The sequence below is a fragment of the Dreissena polymorpha genome, chromosome 2, assembly GCF_020536995.1.
Source record: "Dreissena polymorpha isolate Duluth1 chromosome 2, UMN_Dpol_1.0, whole genome shotgun sequence".
In the NCBI taxonomy this organism is placed as follows: Eukaryota; Metazoa; Mollusca; class Bivalvia; order Myida; family Dreissenidae; genus Dreissena; species Dreissena polymorpha.
In genome coordinates, this window is record NC_068356.1 from 98,512,267 (window position 1) to 98,530,833 (window position 18,567).

The window sequence follows — 18,567 nt, forward strand, 5'->3', positions numbered from 1 at the left end:
TTTACACATCTAAAATATATGCATACATTTCAATGATTCAATAGTTAAGCGTGACAATAAACTTCAGTAGCAGAGCTATTTAGTTAACATTTGACATGTTGAAATGCGACTGTTGAGTAAGATATGAATTGAAGCAAAACAAGTACACAGATGGAAACAATTACACTTACTGAAACAATTGCACAGTTCTATCAACAGGTAAACATATTGTACATGTACAATCATTTTACAACCACAAAATTAAGACCAGGTCAGAAAGTGTCTCACTGCCAGGAACTCAGTTTCTATTTATAGACATGTCATGTAGTGACAGTCAAAATATTTCATTACTCATGTTTATAAATCAATATTTCTGAATCTTCTTTTGGCTACATTGCACTGTAGTATTCAAGGGCACATATGAATTAAAGAACAATTTTTTTATAATACATCAGCAGGTTTTTTGCTATTACATCTGAATTTTATTTTATTATCATCTCACAAAGTATGTAACTATAATTTATATTATTTTTTTCAAAATAACAAGATAAAGGCCTAATGGGTCAATATTTGTTGATTAAAAAAATAAATCCCAACTCGGTTCATTTAGTCAATAAAAATTCCCAAATTTGTCATTGTATGGATTTAAAATAACACAATTTGACTAGACTCCTTTGTCCACAATGGCTAGACAAATCCCTGTACATAATACACATGTTATCAGGATGGATTCACCATGATTCTTTCCTGTCCAATTAGCTGATTTATCTTGGTAGAGTCTGCAGATCAGTTTGCCATTCAGTGAGTATTTGTACAGTTCTTGACCAGAGGTGACAAAAAGGTCTCCTTGGTGATGGGTAATACATATACATTCATGTTGTAACTGAAACTTCCTGCCAGAGACAAGCTTTCCCTGGTTGACAGTGATAAACTGGACCTCATGTATCTTGCTATCATGGTCATTCACAGCCACTGCAACCTCACTGGATGTGATCAAACATATGTCCCATGGCCCAGCAGTCACATCCCAGTGATTCACCACCTGGTACTGCTGGTTCAGCAGCTTGATCCTCTTATTCTTCGAGTCTGCGACCAGCACCTGCCTATCAGTCAGAACACATATGCCTTCAATACTACATTCATATGAATCACTTGGTATTCTCACATTGTGCACAGACTTCCGCTGGACGTTAAACACCTTGCCTGACTTTCCTAGCAGAGTCAATGCTTGCTGTATTATATGCTTACATTTTATGCTGGCTATAAGACAGAGCTCCTTATTATCTCCAATTTTCTGAACAAGTTCATGGAATTGTGACAAGTCATTGTGAAGAGTGGTGCATTTATGAATAGAACTTGTAACTGACTCTTTAATACTTAAAACTTCATCTTTCATCTCGTTAAGTTCCTTCGTAGTAATATTATCAAATTCATTCACGATAGAGAGAACACTCCTACACATCTCTTCTTTTAAATATTGCTCATTTCCGCCTGATGTACCCACAGAATTATTATCACATTCATCTATATAAGTATTTAAATTGCCAAGCATTTGCTCTATCATAACTGCACTATGTTCCTTGTATGTTCTCTGCAATGACTGAATGCTGGCCTTCTGACTGATTTGCAGGGTTTTAATTTCCCCCAGGACAGTTTCCAGCTCCACTGACAGCCCCTCTAGGCCTGTGGGCTGCGAGTTGGTCAGCTCCGAAATCTGGGTCACTTTACTGCACTGGCTGAAATAAACAATTAATACATGTACATACTAAGGAATAGTAAGTGATATTATGTAATGCTTCAAACAAGTATAAAGTGTCAAATAAAAACATACATGGACAATAAATTAACGCTTCTTGGGCTTAACCCTTAAAGCGCTGGAGCTGAATTTTAAAGGCCTTTGCAAACAGTTTGGATCCAGATGAGACGCCACAGAACGTGGCGTCTCATCAGGATCCAAACTGTTTGCTATTCTGATAGTATTCTTTGAAAAAAATGAAGAAAATGCTTATTTTACAAATTCAGCAGACGACATTTTAGCAGACGACAAATTTCCCAGCATTCAAAGGGTTAATATGGAGGTATATAGATTTGCACTTTTCCATCCATCTGCGTGACTTTTCTGGCTTATATAACTCAACATGTATTCCTGCAACTTTAAAGTACAGTAACCAGGCATGTGAGCTAATGCGCACTTCTATATGTTGTTTCTGTTGTTTTCATCATAATTGTAGTAATGTCTTATATTTATACAAAAATGACATTTTAACATATGTGCAGTGTAAAATAAACAGTATTGCTTGCTACAAGAGGACTATCACTTTACATAAATATTTATCATTGTGTAATTTTACCCACATGCATAGTTTGATATGTCTTTTTCAACATACCCAGAGTTATGGCCCTGTTTAGCAAAGAAATCACATTTAAAATTGTGTTGTGAGTAACTCAAAGAGTACAGCTGATAGAGGGATGAACTATTCTTAAAGTATAACCCACCATGTGAAATTATGCACCTTGATATTTTTTTAAAGTTTTTTTTTACATAAGAAGAGTTATGTGACAATCCCTTTAACCAAACAATAATATTTTTTCAATTGTGAGAAGCGTTACTCAAATAGAGGGATACTTCTACAGTAACATAGTAATTGTCAGGTTAACGTGTGCAACTCCATATATTTGTTCATAATTGTTTGACATTAGTGCAGTTGTGGGACAAATTGGATTGTAGATGTATCCATGTACTTAGAATACATTTCTAGTAGTTTATATTGTTCTCAGTTTTAGTATCATTGTACACCTTGACCACACTATCCATAATAACACATGCAAATAAAAAAGATCATTAATGCTCTTCCATCCCACAAAAACAACAAGCATGACGTATATTTAATGTCTATTCCCAAACTCAGTATGTACAATCTAGCCTGTGATGAAGACGCAATTGTTATATGTTTGAATGGTCAGGTAAGCGTATGCAACTCCATATGTTTGTTAAAAATGTTCTTTATTATTCTTAAATTATCATCCAGAAACCATTTTACTATTTTAAGTCACTGTGACCTTGACCTTTGACCTAGTGACCTGAAAATCAATAGGGGTCATCTGCCAGTCATGATCGATATACCTATGAAGTTTTATGATCCTAGGCGTAAACTTTCTTGAGTTATCATATGAAAACCATTTTTCTAAGTTGAGTCACCGTGACCTTGACCTTTCACCTAGTTACCTGAAAATCAATAGGGGTCATCTGCGAGTCATGATCAATGTACCTATGAAGTTTCATGATCCTAGGCATAAGTGTTCTTGAGTTATCATCCGGAAACCATTTTACTATTTCAAGTCACCGTGATCTTGACCTTTGACCTTGTGACCTAAAAATCAAAAGGGGTCATCTTCTAGTCATGATCAATGTACCTATGAAGTTAAATGATCCTAGGCCTAAGCGTTCTTGAGTTATCATTCGGAAACCATCTGGTGGACGGACGGATGGACCGACCTACCGAAATGTGCAATGTGGGGGGGGGGGGGGGGAGGGGGGGGGGGATAAAAATGTGCATGGCTGTAGGTCAAAGCATGCTCTAAGTATCATTTGGAAATGATTGGTCTACAAACCAATCAACAAACAGACCAAAGAAAAAATGCAAATTAAAATAACCCCAAATCTTAGAGGAGGTCCTCTATTTCTAAATAAAGTGTCAGTATTAATAATCTAGCCTATGTTGAGCAGCTTATGACATGCAACCGGGTCAACTATCTCCTAATAAGTTTATATAAAATTTAACCAATTGTGATTTTTTTGCTTTTGTTGTTGTCACTTGATCTTTTCGTGGACAAGAAAAGACGCCATTGTAAAAATGTGTTAAAGAAGGATCCAAGAGATTGGCCTATTGTATATTTATTTGTGATATTGACATTTCTTACAGTAGCAAGACTAATGATTTTTTTTTAATTGGGTAATACACATGTATGAATAATATTTTGCAATTAACTTTATACTACACACAATCAAAACAAGTGTTCTGCAGTCTGAGACATATGCCCACTTATTGTGACAGTGACCTTAACCTTTGACCTAGTGACCCTTATTTCGATAGGGGTCATCTACTGTCCAAGGCAAATGCACATGGGAAATATAAAGCCAATCGGTCGATTCGTTGACCAATTATTGATCCGAAACACTTTTCCCACTTATTGTGACCATGTCCTTTGACCTAGTGACCTAGTGACCCCAATTTTGAGAAGGGTCATCTACTGTCCAAGGCTAATGCACATGACAAGTATCAAGCCAATTGGTGAATCAGTTTACCAGTTTTTGATTTAAAACTATTTCACATTTAGTGCGTAACTAATTTCAATAGGGCTCATGTACTGTCCAAGGTCAATGTACATGAAAAGTATCAAGTAGGCTAGTGACCTTGACCATTGACCTAGTAACCTCAGTTTTGATAAGGGTCATCTTTTGTCCAAGGCAGATGCACATGTGAAGTATCAAGTTAATCAGTCAATTCGTTGACGAGATATTGATCAGAAACCACGTAATGTGATATCGACCTTGACCTTTGAACCAGTGACCTCAATTTCTATAGGGGTCATTTACTGTTCAAGGCTAATGCAAATGTGAAGAATCGAGCGAATCGGTCGATTTGTTGAAGAGTTATTGATCGGAAACGTTTTTCGAACTTAGTGTTATAGTAACCTAGACCTTTGACCTAGTGATCCCAATTTCAAAAGGGGACATGTACTGTCAAAGGCCAATGCAGAAGCGAAGTATCAAGCCAATCGATTAATTTGTTGATGAGTTATTGATTGGAAACCATTTTCACACTAAGTGTAACAGTCACCTTGACCTTTAACCTAGTGACCCCAATAGGGCTCATGAACTTTCCAAGGCCAATGCATATGTGAAGTATAAAGCCAATCAGTCAAACAAGAGGCACATGAGGGCTTGAATTGCCCTACTGCTATAAACACTGTGCAAGTTTGGAAAGAATAAGATGGAAACTAAGTACTTAATCGGGCAAACAATGCTAATTTTCTCAAATTCAAGGGGAGATTATTGTGTACTTATTTTTCCGAGACTGCTCCTATTCAATATGGTTCAAGTCCTCATTGATATAAAGAAGCTGTGTAAATTAGGAAATAATTGGATGAAAACTTTAGAATTATTGGGTTAACAAGCAGGATTTCAAAATTTTCTCATATTCAAGGGGAAGTAATTCTGGACTTATTGCTTCGATATTGCTCTTTTTCAAAAAGAGTTTGAGTCCTCATTGATACAAAGACACTGTGCAAGTTTGCTAAGAATTGGATGAAAATTATGGACTTATCACATAAAACAAGAGGCCCATGAGGGCCTGAATCGCTCTACTACTAAAACACTGTGCAAGTTTGGAAAGAATAAGATGGAAACTGTGTACTTAATGACGCAAACAAGGAGAATTTTCTCAAAATCAAGAGGAGGTTATTGTGTACTTATTTATCCGATACTGCTCATATTCAATAGGGTTCAAGTCCTCATTGATATAAAGATACTGTGCAAATAATGAAATAATTGGATGAAAACTGTGAAATTAATTGCGTAAACAAGCAGAATTTCAACATTTTCTCATATTCAAGGAGAAGTCATTCTGGACTTATTGCTTTGATATTGCTCTTTTTACAAAAGGGTTTGAGTCCTCATTAATACAAAGACACTGCGCAAGTTTGTCAAGAATTGGATGAAAATTATGGACTGTATTACATAAAAAACTGAATTTTCTTTTTTTTTTCTCAAATTTAAGCGGAGATAATTCTGGACTCCAATAACTCCGATATTGCTCATTTTCAATCAATAGGGTTTGACTCATCATTCAGATAAAGACACTGTGCAAGTTGGGAAATAATTGGATGTAAACTGTTGACTGTATTGCGCAAACAAGCCTTTTTTCACAATTTTCTCAAACTCAAGGGGAGATAATCATGGACTTTTTACTTTGATGTAACCCATTTTCAATAGGGTTTGAGTCCTCATAAATATAAAGACACTGAACAAGTTTGAAAAGGATGAAAACGATGAAAACCACTCCATGACATAAGCTCTTCAGGCCTTCGGCCAGTAGAGCTAATAATTGATAAGCTATTGATCAGTTACCATTTTGTATCATAGTGAACTTGACCTTTGACCCAGTGAACCCAATATTGTTAGGGGTCATCTAATGTCCAAGGCCAATGCACATGTGAAGTATCAAGCCAATCAGTCAATTTGTTGACAAGCTATTGATCTGAAACGATTTTCACACTTAGTGTTAAAGTAACCTTGACCTTTGACATAGTGATTCCAATTTCAATAAGGGTCTTCTACTGTCAAACGCCAAGCACATGTGAAGTATCAAACCAATCGGTCAATTGATTGACAAGTTATTGATCGGAAACGAACTGGTCTACCGACATTCAGACTGGTCTACCGACAGACATCCAGTATAACAATATACACAATCAATAGGAGCCTTAAAGTAACCACCTGCTCTACTCTTTATAACAATCGATAGGGCCCTGAAATTAATCGCATGTACATGTACTAGTCTTTCTAACAATTCATAGGGTCCTTATGGCAATCATCTGCTCTACTCTTTATAACAATCGATAGGGCCCTGAAATCAATCGCATGTACTAGTCTTTCTAACAATTCATAGGGTCCTTAAGGCAATAATCTGCTCTACACTTTATAACAATCGATAGGGCCCTTAAATCAATCACATGTACTAGTCTTTCTAACAATTCATAGGGCCCTTAAACCAATTACCTTCACTACTCTTTATAACAATCCATAGGACCCTTATGGCAATCATCTTCACTACTCTTTATAACAATCCACATGGTCCCTTAAACCAATCAACTGCACTACTCTTTATAACAATCCATAGGGTCCTTAAAGTAACAACCTGATCTACTCTTTATAACAATCGATAGGGCCCTTAAATCAATCACATGTACTAGTCTTTCTAACAATTCATAGGGTCCTTAAAGTAATCACCTGATCTACTCTTTATAACAATTGATAGGGCCTTTAAATCAATTGCATGTACCAGTCTTTCTAACAATTCATAGGGTCTTTAAGGCAATCATCTGCTCTACTCTTTATAACAATCGATAGGGCCCTTAAATCAATTACATTTACTAGTCTTTCTAACAATTCATAGGATCCTTAAGGCAATCATCTGCTCTACTCTTTATAACAATCGATAGGGCCCTTAAATCAATCGCATGTCTAGTCTTTCTAACAATTCATAGGGTCCTTAAGGCAATCATCTGCTCTACTCTTTATAACAATCGATAGGGCCCTTAATGCAATCGCATGTACTAGTCTTTCTAACAATTCATACGGTCCTTAAGGCAATCATCTGCTCTACTCTTTATATCGATAGGGCCCTTAAATCAATCGCATGTACGTGTCTTTCTAACAATTCATAGGGTCATTAAGGCAAGCATCTGCTCTACTCCATATATTGATAGGACCCTTAAATCAATTGCATGTACTAGTCTTTCTAACAATTCAAAGAGTCCTTAAGGCAATCATCTGCACTACTCTTTATAACAATACATAGGGCCCTTAAATTAATCGCATGTACAGTCTTTCTAACAATTCATAGGGTCCTTAAAGTAAACACCTGCTCTACTCTTTATAACAATACATAGGGCCCTTAAATCAATTGCATGTACTAGTCTTTCTAACAATTCATAGGGTCATTAAGGCAAGCATCTGCTCTACTCCATATATTGATAGGGCCCTTAAATCAATTGCATGTACTAGTCTTTCTAACAATTCATAGGGTCATTAAGGCAAGCATCTGCTCTACTCCATATATTGATAGGGCCCTTAAATCAATTGCATGTACTAGTCTTTCTAACAATTCATAGGGTCATTAAGGCAAGCATCTGCTCTACTCTTTATAACAATACATAGGGCTCTTAAACAAATCACATGCATTACTCTGTATAACAACCCATAAGACTCTCAAACAAATCACCTGAACTACTCTATTTAATAATTCATAGGGCCATTATCACCTACACTACATCCATAGGGCTCTTAAACCAATCACCTGCACTACCATTTATGACAAAACATAGGGCTCTTAAACCAATCAACTACATTTCTCTTTATAACAAGCCATAGGACCCTTAAACCAATCACCTGACCATGTTTCATGAAGAACAGACAGTAAATCTGTCTTCAAGAGTGTTAATAAGATTTTACTATAGCCATACATAGCCATATAATGAAAAATGATCCGCCCCGTGGTGGTCATGTTTTTCAACCAACTGGAACCATTTTCAAACTGGTCTAAGATACCATTGGGACAAATCTTCTCGCTAATAGTCATGATGATCGGACAATAAAGGTGGACTCTAGAGTGTTGACAAGGTTTTACTGTAGCCATAAAAGGCCATATGCCCTGCTTCCTGGGGACCATGTTTTTCAAACAACCGTAATCATTTTTTAAACTCATCCAAGATATCATTGGAAAAATCTTGTGACTAAGTTTCATGAAGATCGGACATTAAATGTGGCTTCAAGATTGTTAACAAGGTTTTACTAAAGCCATATTTAGCTATATAATACAAAATGTCCTGTCCCCTGGCTGCCATGTTTTGCAACCAACTTAAAAAATTTTTGGACTCGTTCAAAATAACATTTGGACACATTTTTTGTTTTCATGATTGATAGGCATTACATGTGATCTCTAGAGAGTAAACAAGGTTTAACAATAGCCATATAAGGAAAAATGCTCCGCCCTCTGGGGGCCATGTTTTATAACCAATCGGAATCATTTTCAAACTCTTCCAAGATATCATTGGTACTATTCTTCTGACTAATTTTCATGAATTTGGACAATAAAAGTGGCCTCTTGGGTTTAGAGTAGAGTGTTAACAAGGTTTTACTATAGCCATATATGGCCATATTATTAAAAATGCCCCGCGTCCTGGTCGCCATATTTTAAAGGGGCCTTTTCACGCTTTGGTTAATTTACAAAATAGAAAAAAATTGTTTCAAATTCGCAAATTTTCCTTGAAGTTATGATATTTGAGAGGAAACAGTAATACATAACATTAACCATGCTCTAAAATGGACCCCCATCCAAGCACTTGTGTGATGGAGGGGGGAAATAAGGCTGGAGGCCGAAAATATACAAGCATATCACTCCAGTGACCAGTCTATTTCCCTACTTAAAAGTACAAAATGAAATTTTGTGACGAATTTACACGTGCCCACAGCTTTATAAAAACTGCACCTTGCACAAGGAAACTCATAGGTTTTAAAGTCAGATTTTATGTTGTCGTAAAGTACTCACATATTCAATATGCTTCTTAATCTACAAAGGGTGGGCACATGAGAACATAATTCTTCCATTCAAGGGTGGATGCTTGTATATTTTCGGCCTCCGGCTTTATTTCCAATAATGCCCCCCATCCATCACACAAGTGCTTGGATAGGGGGTCCATTATTTTCATAGGCCTCCAACCTTCAATATACAAGCATACATGTATTTAAAGACGACAACATTATTAAAATAGAACAGACAAGTACTCAGTTTTATCAAATGTATGCGTCATAATGCATAATTTAATGAATGTATACATAATTATGTAAACATATATACCATATGCAAGTATTACCACGTATATATCAATATTACATTCATATTATCTATAATAATATAGCATATAAGGTTTGATATAAAAACGCAGTTTCAATCCTTTATAACAAACAACAATAATAAAACAAACCTGGCCATAAATAATGTAAGTACATTGCATCCACTTAGAAAGTTCTGGAGCAATATCATAATACCAGTTATAAATTAAGTATCTGAAAATAATAAGATATTACATAGGTATCCAACCAGAACAGAAAATTAATGCCTGCAAGACAATACAGCTTCACTAAATAATGTACTATTTTGTTGATTAATGTCATCACCCATACCTGGTAAATAGAACTTATTAGCAGTAGGCCAATCTGCAGTTATCAAAATCTCAGAAGTTTTACATCCAACCACGGCAGCTGCCTAAACTGATGCCTAAATGTGTTAATACCTGCCATGAATAAAACCTGTTTAAGCCATCTTTCTAACGTATTAGAAGAAACTGACTAATAAGTAAAATACAAAATGAAAAATTGAACATCTTTTCCAAGATACTTGGTTAATGACAAGTAAGTTTTCAATGTCCGAGCTGGACATAATTTTGGCTCTTCATAATCTTTTAACTTGAGAAACTAATTTGTCCTTGGTTTATAACAGGGACCTATACAAACAAAGGGATTCGCTACTCAATCAACCGAAGAACAAGCTAACGCGTTGTTACGCAAAACGGAAACGAGACTTGCGACCAAACAAGACTTCGCGCGACGATGCAAATTTTCACATCCGCCATTTTGACAGAGAGACCTTGACAAAGCGATCTAGTCAGATTAAGACTACAAATTAACCAATTGTTGCCAACAAAGAAGTATTCATTGCAAAGGTTTGTTGAATTTGAGAAAAAAAAAGAAAATTCAGTTTTTTATGTAATAAAGTCCATAATTTTCATCCAATTCTTGACAAACTTGCACAGTGTCTTTGTATTAATGAGGACTAAAAACATTACAATTTTAGTCATTTTTTTATATTATAACCACTATTAATTTGATCAACATTATGTTGCAGCATTTTCGGAAAGGCTCAGTCAATACTAGCCCTTTATTAATCATGTTGGTTTAAATTCATATTGTTTTATATTTTCAGTGCGCTGAAAAGAAGCAAAAGAGGGTCTCTTGCTCTTTAGACGGAAAGTTTCATCCCACAAAGGAAAATGTCATGACGCCAGCGAAACTTGGACGTACAAAACCAGGTCATTTCAACATTAAGAACTTTTAATGGTTGAACAACATTGTGGACTTTAAATAGGGTGTTCACAGCTATGCCAAGGATACTGATACTGTCTGATTCAACACAGAAATTGGATTCCTTTCTTTTCCTGAGACGTACCTTGACCATCCCAGCACTAAGATGATATTACTATATTCATGTCTACTAGATAAAGCAGTTACGACAACGAACTTCACAAACCTTCAGACTTGCCGAAGACAAAAGAAAATTCAGTATGAATTAGTTTTAAATATTCAATTGATCAAATTAAACTGTTGCATTTTTTCATAAATGAACACATTCCAGCAGTGAATATCTCTGCTTAACTCAAAAGTGACTGTTAAATCTTTGATCATGTTAATCAAAAATGTGTTCCCAAAACTCATTATAAATATAACATTTTCAAACTTGTTTAAACAAGATAATTTGGTATTTAATTTACGTAAGCTCTTTGTATTGCTGTAGGCTTCGAATAAATCTTCTGCATCACCATGTCAGGAGGAATCTCAATCTTTTGTTGTTGAAATAATAAATAGAAAATTGTTAGTATTATTATCAAATTTATGTTGTTCTTTTTCACATTGCAAATGGTTACTTGTGCAAAATCTTTTACAAACATGTGATTTTTTACATGCTATTGAGTTTTTAAAATAATTTTTTTAACTGAATGTTCATTAAACTTAGTAACATGAAGTTATTGTTACAAATACTCTAAAAATTAAATAATACCAAGATTACCTATCATGCATGTATGTTTCAGTGATTTACTGATTTATACTCAGAAATAAAACATAAACGACTTTTATGAATTGCCTTGCCTTCAAATTCAATTGGTCTCTCCATTCAAAATTGAAAAACTTTGAATATTCTAATACTTATGGATATTGACCAATAAGCAGACTGTAAATCCAGTATAATAAACCAGTCATTTGGGTTGTATTAATTCAAGAACAACATTCAAGTTTTCTTGTTTAAATTTCTTATATCATACAAACTCATTTAATTGTTTTAGATTTACGACTGGCCTAAACTTGCCATTTGGCTTTGGAACCAAAAAAAAAAATTGAAATGAATATTTCATCCTCATATTCTGAACATTCAATCGCATGTCCATGTAACATTAATTTCTTGATCAACAAGACTTAAACAAATTTTGCCAGGTAATTTTGATTGTACTGGATTTCTTTCAAAATTAATATGATACCCTTGAACTGTTTGTAACATCCTAACTTTTGCGATATTGAGGATAGCAACTTGATATTTTGGCATGCATGTATATCTCGAGAAGCTGCACATTTTGAGTGGTGAAAGGTCAATGTCATCTTTCAATGTCAAAGGTCAAATAAAAGGCTTCAAAGCAGCGCAGTAGAGGGCGCAACATTTTTAACAAAAAATAAAGTTTTTAATATTTTAACCAGTTTTGTGTTGATATTAACATTATATTGCTATATTTTATCAAAAAGAACTTTATCATGACTATTCTGTATGTGTTTTGTGATTTAATAATGAATAAATGCTAAAAAAATCTTGCTTTGTATTCGAATTAGTGAAAAATCTTGTGGCTGCAATATAACATACTGTGTTGAAAACGGGATTAAACCCCAATAACAACAAAATCTTGTACAGAGTAAAAAATATTACAAATTTTAAATAAAAACAGATGTTTAAAAAGTAATTTTATTTCAAAAGAACAACTTCTATGATCATTATCGGAAGAATATGAAAATATCTACTTAAATATGGACCTTATGATAATAGTTTCTTGACCACTAAATTTATTAAATAAAATATAAACAAGGGCTGTTTGTAAAACATGCATGCCCCCCATATGGGCTGTGTGTTGTAGTGGCAGCCATTGTGTGAATACGTTTTTTGTCACTGTGACCTTGACCTTTGACCTAGTGACCTGAAAATCAATAGGGGTCATCTGCGAGTCACGATCAATGTATCTATGAAGTGTCATGATCCTAGGCAAAAATGTTCTTGAATTATCATCCGAAAATCACATTTTACTATTTCAGGTCACCGTGACCTTGACCTTTGACCTTGTGACCTCAAAATCAATAGGAGTCATCTGCCAGTCATGATCAATGTACCTATGAAGTTTCATGATCCTAGGCGTATGCGTTCTTGAGTTATCATCCGAAAACAATTTTACTATTTCGGGTCACCGTGACCTTGACCTTTGACCTAGTGACCTCAAAATCAATAGGGGTCATCTGCGAGTCATGATCAATCTACCCATGAAGTTTCATGATCCTAGGCATATGCGTTCTTGAGTTATCATCCAGAAACCATTTTACTATGTCGGTTCACCGTGACCTTGACCTTTGACCTAGTGACCTCAAAATCAAAAGGGCTCATCTGCGAGTCATGATCAATCTACCTATGAAGTTTCATGATCCTAGGCATATGCGTTCTTGAGTTATCATCCGGAAACCATTTTACTATTTCGGGTCACCGTGACCTTGACCTTTGACCTAGTGACTTCAAAATCAATAGGGGTCATCTGCGAGTCATGATCAATGAACCTATAAAGTTTCATGATCCTAGGCCCAAGCGTTCTTGAGTTATCATCTGACAACCACCTGGTGGACGGACCGACAGACCGACCGACCGACCGACCGACATGAGCAAAGCAATATACTCCCTCTTCTTTGAAGGGGGGCATAAAAATACAAACACAATGTTTTATAACATTATCAAAATTCAATTGAATAGAAAATTAAATGATTAGTATTCACCATTATTAAGAAGTTTCTTGAGAAAATGTAACAATAGAAATAACCACAACATAATTAGTGCAGATTTGTATAGGTAAGAAATGAATAAGGACATAATATTATATGATTCAGGATTTCTTCTATATGAACTTGGAAAATTTACAAAATAAACAATGTAAATCAGTATGTGGCTAGAAGGCTTAGGTACGGTATGGGAGACAACCCCACTGCCTGTTTTAGCAGACGACACCTGCCATTCTCCTAGCAGAGTTGTCGTTCGTGCCTGCCTCAACATACATGTGAATGTGATGAACAGCTGTGTATTGTTACACTGCAGACGGGTTTATATGACTCATAGTGTTTTACAGCTTGTACAACGAGATTGGCCAGTCTGGTGTTTATCATTGAAATCTGTACATATTGGCTGCTTTCAGGGAAAACGGGGCTTAATGCATGTCAAATAAGATAAGCCTGTGCATACTGATTAGCCTGTGCAATGCGCACACGCTAATCAAAGACGACATTTTACAACAGCGAACACGTACAGTGCTTTCAGCGCTTTGATTTTTAGAGTAAACATACCATGGTTTGTGTGCTGTTTTCTGCAGTAATTACAAAACACACATTTCATATCAAGGTTCCTCTCCTTCGCTGGTTTAGTAGGATCGATTAGTTTGACATTAACATCGTTCCAAACTTCAGATTTTTTCTTAGATTTTTTTAGAAAAGGGAACAAATTTTCCTCCGACCGACATCTTGAATGAATTGCCTATACACATCCGTATTACGAATGCTGCTTGGTTTAAAATGTTTGTTTTATCCAATAAAAGCTCATTTCAGTTGAGCAGTAGACAGAAATGGTCTAATAAAAATTATAGAATGATCGGTACAGTAAAAAAATTGTCAATGTTTCGTAGATGTTATCGTAATCTTCACTTCAGCAGCAATTCATCGACGATGCGTCGACGATCTGATTAATTAGCTCACCACTAATTATTAGGCTTTGTAACCTTGGAGGCTAACTTTTGGGGGGCCCTAGACGGGGAACAATTGTCCGCAGATTAATGAGTAGGAATATCCTTGGTGTCATCCCAGAAAATTCTTCCACATCAGATTGCAAAATAGATAGGACATGGTCCTTATCTCCTTTATCTTTGTTTGACATCGTCAAGCAATTTGGCAATGAAAATGGCACATGGTTATTTGCAGAGAGAGAGAGAGATAGAGAGAGAGAGAGAAAGAGAGAGAGAGAGAGAGGGAGAGGGAGAGGGAGAGGGAGAGAGAGAGAATTTCATACTTTTAACATAAATTTCGGGGAAAATGTGTTTGTAAACATACTAAAAATCAAAATTGACAACTTGACAATTCTTATTTCTCATTTAAATTGTGACAAACTTCATTGATATTTACACTCTTATATGTGCCAAAGTATTTCAGCAATACCTGTGATTTTTGAAGGCACACTTTGTGCAGCACAGCTGACTGTGGTCATCACATAACATTTCAATTGTGTCGTCCTTGTGCGCTTCCCACTTTGATAGAAATTCCACCAACTGTTTCGAAAGTGGCCATTTTTTCATGTCATTCCTTCCATAAGTTGAATGTTTTTGAAACCACTTATGATGCAACTGAATGCATTTCCCACAATAAAGTTTCGAACATGTTTTGCAGTAAAAATCTGCATTTGCTTGCTCTTCGCATGAGGAACAAATAAAATCCTTAACTTCATCAGAGCCTATGGCAAGAGGAGCGATATAAAATGCTGCCATTTTAATAATTGACTAAACAAAACGTAACAATTTGTTTAAAGGTAAATTCTTAATTTTAAAGTATATCTGTTAATTTAAATAAATAGTCCAGAAAATGCCAAATTTAATTGTTTGTGTATTAAAACAGTCAAGCAATCACGAATTCTGTCTTGATTAGAAATCAAAATGAACCTCAATTGTTTGAACTGAACATAAACCAACTTAACTGTCAAATGACATTCAACGGTCTGATAGCAGTAAACACTGTTACTGTAATTGGACTATTGGGTCACGTGAATATATTTAATATACAGTGAAACCTAGATATTAAAACCACATGTGGGCATTTTTAAAAGTGGTCTAAACAGCAAGGTAGTCTTAATTGCTGAGTTTCCATGATGTACCGATACTACACATGGTTCAATATTCAATGAATGTTAATCTGTTTGCATGAACTTTAGCATAGCTTAAACAGGAAAGTTTCTCATAACGAACAATTTCTAATGTGAGCGTAAATTTGTCAATGGTTAATGCTGATACAGAGAGTCACTGATTCAGCTGACACAACAATATACAGTAGAAAATAATGAAACAAAATGGGAACAACTTTTATGAACAAGTTTTGTTGTCATATTGTTAATAGGTTATCAGCTGCATACACATTTTATATAGAGAATAATAGGTTAGTGTTGATTATAGATCAGGTTTATCATGCGAGGCTTAGAAAACAAAAAGCACGAGCCTTGGAGAGTGCTTTTTCGTTTTCGTGCCAAGCATGATAAACCTGATCTATAATCAACACTGACCTATTATTCTATTTATCTCACTTTTTATTCAGTAGCTTTTTTTTTTTAAACAAAATAAGTTTTCATGAGTGTTTGTCATACTTTGATAATGACTATAGTGTAACCAAGGTCAGTGTATTACTCCGCGTTCTAAAAATAACCGCTGATCAAATAATCATTTTTTTAAATCAGAATATCGTTCTGTAACAAAGTGTCGAGCGTTATTAATTACAATTTTAATCATATTGAATTGCAAATCTTTAAGTTTTATGATATCAATATGACATTAAGTTGTTATATACAAGGAACTACATTTGTTTACAACGTAGCCTAACACCACACACAATTCACTTTCGATATCAAACTATCGAGTCGATCACGAGGTGCACAATATTTGCTTCTTTGTTATAATATGTGGTTATTTCGTGACGAAATAACAAAGATTACTTGGATTTAAGCTAATTATATACATTAACATTTTGAATGTTGAAAGTGGCACCAAAGAATTGTGAGGCAAAGTTGTTCGAACTAGAGAAAGACATTTGCTGGTGAAGTGACTGGGTGGGGCGAACATCAAGATCAACTTGTTCGACGGTAGACAGTGGTTGTCTAGGCTGCATTTCGGCCATAGTTTCGGTGCATGAAGGTGAACAAGAGGAATCTGTTGGATTGTAACATTTACTGGACTGAGCAAGAATGATCACTTTTGCTGCTGTTTAACAGATATGTTGGAATAATTGGTTATGGACTGGACATTTTTGTGCCCTGTTATGGCCATGGTTTCAGTGGGTGGAATGTTTGCATTTCGAAGTTTTTGGACCAGTAATTTGCGAACTGAGTGGTTCGTTATTCTCTTGTGCTTGAGAAAGCCGGCGTCTTTTGCCATGACCTTCAGCATCTGACCTAACTTGTTGACACCCAATTGTTGACGCAAGAATCACCGGGATGCAGTGTCATTTGTGCGTATTGCCAGGTAGAAAAGATGCTTTGAAGAAAAATCAGATGGACGCATATCCGAGTACAGCTTGTAAATGAACACAGGATTTCTTGGTCCAGACGATTGTTTTCTACGGTCAAAGGGGAGCAACTCGAACTGACTTCTTGAAAGGGGAGCAACAACAACAGAACCTATTTGCATAGTGTTAAATTTACCTAATACTAGGTTTTAATGACAATAAATGACAAAAAACTCGTTTTTGCTACTTTCCTTTGTTTTAAGGTCATTAAGATTGACAAACATTTGAGATTGTTTTTATTATTGATGCACTTGGCAAATACAGGTGACGAGGTGCGTGGGAAAAAGTAGTCCCGGTTCGGCAGTTGATGACGTCATTTCGTGCCATTGATTATAGCCTTGCCGTTGATTATAGATGAAATTTAATCAACGGGGCTTTAATCAACCGATTTCGCTGTAAAAGTGGGATAAAAAAACAGATAAATGTTCAACTATAAAAAAAAGCGAACAGAGCCGATTTAATAATGTTTTGGAGGAACGGAACAAAATAAAAAATGACACACCTCCTTCTTTCCAATACCCATTAAACGGCCCACTGCCCATGGAATTTCCCATTACTCGTGTTGATTTAATCAATCTTTTCTTTTAAAAACAACTCTATAAGTGTTTGCTAAACCGATTTGAATAACAGTATGGCATACAGGCCATTTTTATATCAATCAACAAAACAATCTTACACAATAATCCTAACTGTTAAATTATTGGCCGTCTTTAATCTTTAAAGTGTGTACCAAACAATAACCAATTGGCACATACATTGTTCGATCATATTAATTAATTTTCAATCAAGAATTAAGGGTTCACAACATAAACAAGGGCTCAAGAATCTAACACCTCACAGTAAATGCAATACTGTTGTTATTTATTGGGTCACAATGACGTTGTATACAATTCCTAAGGATATTAAACCACAACCCCAAATTAAGTAAGGTGTGAAAGTAACTAGTTGCTTGGTAGGTGTCAATTAAGATAAAACATTTTGATTGGTACTTATAAAAGTGGTCATAATAGATGATAGCGGGTTGGTTCAATAAGTGAGTGTATTGACCATTCAAATATAGGAGGAACAATTTGGGATTTAAAATGGTTGTCCACATAGCCTGTTGGTCGTTATGATGGGTGGTCCTTTAGAGAGTTTGTACTGTATAATATGTCAACCTGTGGCAAGGAAGATACAAAGTTGACATTTAGATAATGTTAAACAGATTGATGAGCAAGACCAAAGGGAGTGAGTTTTAGTGTATATTGATACATGGGCTGAAATTTATGTTTAAATGAAGGAGACTAAATGTCTAACACAGATTAAAAGAAATGTTGCTTAAGCAAAGAACTGTTTTTAACTGTTATGCTTAGTAATTTAAATACAAAGTGTTATCTTACCTATGAAAAACTTATGCCAATGGGAACAAATGTACCCAATATAGAACA

At 35.3% G+C, this 18,567-nt stretch overlaps 1 protein-coding gene across 1 annotated transcript; it reads right to left on the reverse strand.

The window, feature by feature from the left end:
- Positions 1 to 343: 343 nt before the first annotated feature.
- On the reverse strand, positions 344 to 15,541 carry LOC127869931 (uncharacterized). Its single transcript, XM_052412588.1, has 3 exons — positions 15,035 to 15,541; positions 715 to 1,715; positions 344 to 378 (listed from the first exon to the last, which is right to left on the reverse strand). Exons 1-3 carry the CDS (start codon positions 15,358 to 15,360, stop codon positions 344 to 346), a joined length of 1,362 nt encoding a protein of 453 aa, XP_052268548.1. The 5' UTR covers positions 15,361 to 15,541.
- Positions 15,542 to 18,567: the final 3,026 nt, after the last annotated feature.

Bases quoted from the DNA above. Each gene is read 5' to 3' on its own strand.
- LOC127869931 (XM_052412588.1), bottom strand. From the start codon at position 15,360: ATGGCAGCATTTTATATCGCTCCTCTTGCCATAGGCTCTGATGAAGTT. The intron at 1,716-15,034 runs GTATTGCTGAAA...TGTTTATTTCAG, and splicing joins TGTGCCTTCAAAAATCACAG to CCAGTGCAGTAAAGTGACCC. The intron at 379-714 runs GTGAATCCATCC...TGAATACTACAG, and splicing joins TTGGACAGGAAAGAATCATG to TGCAATGTAGCCAAAAGAAG.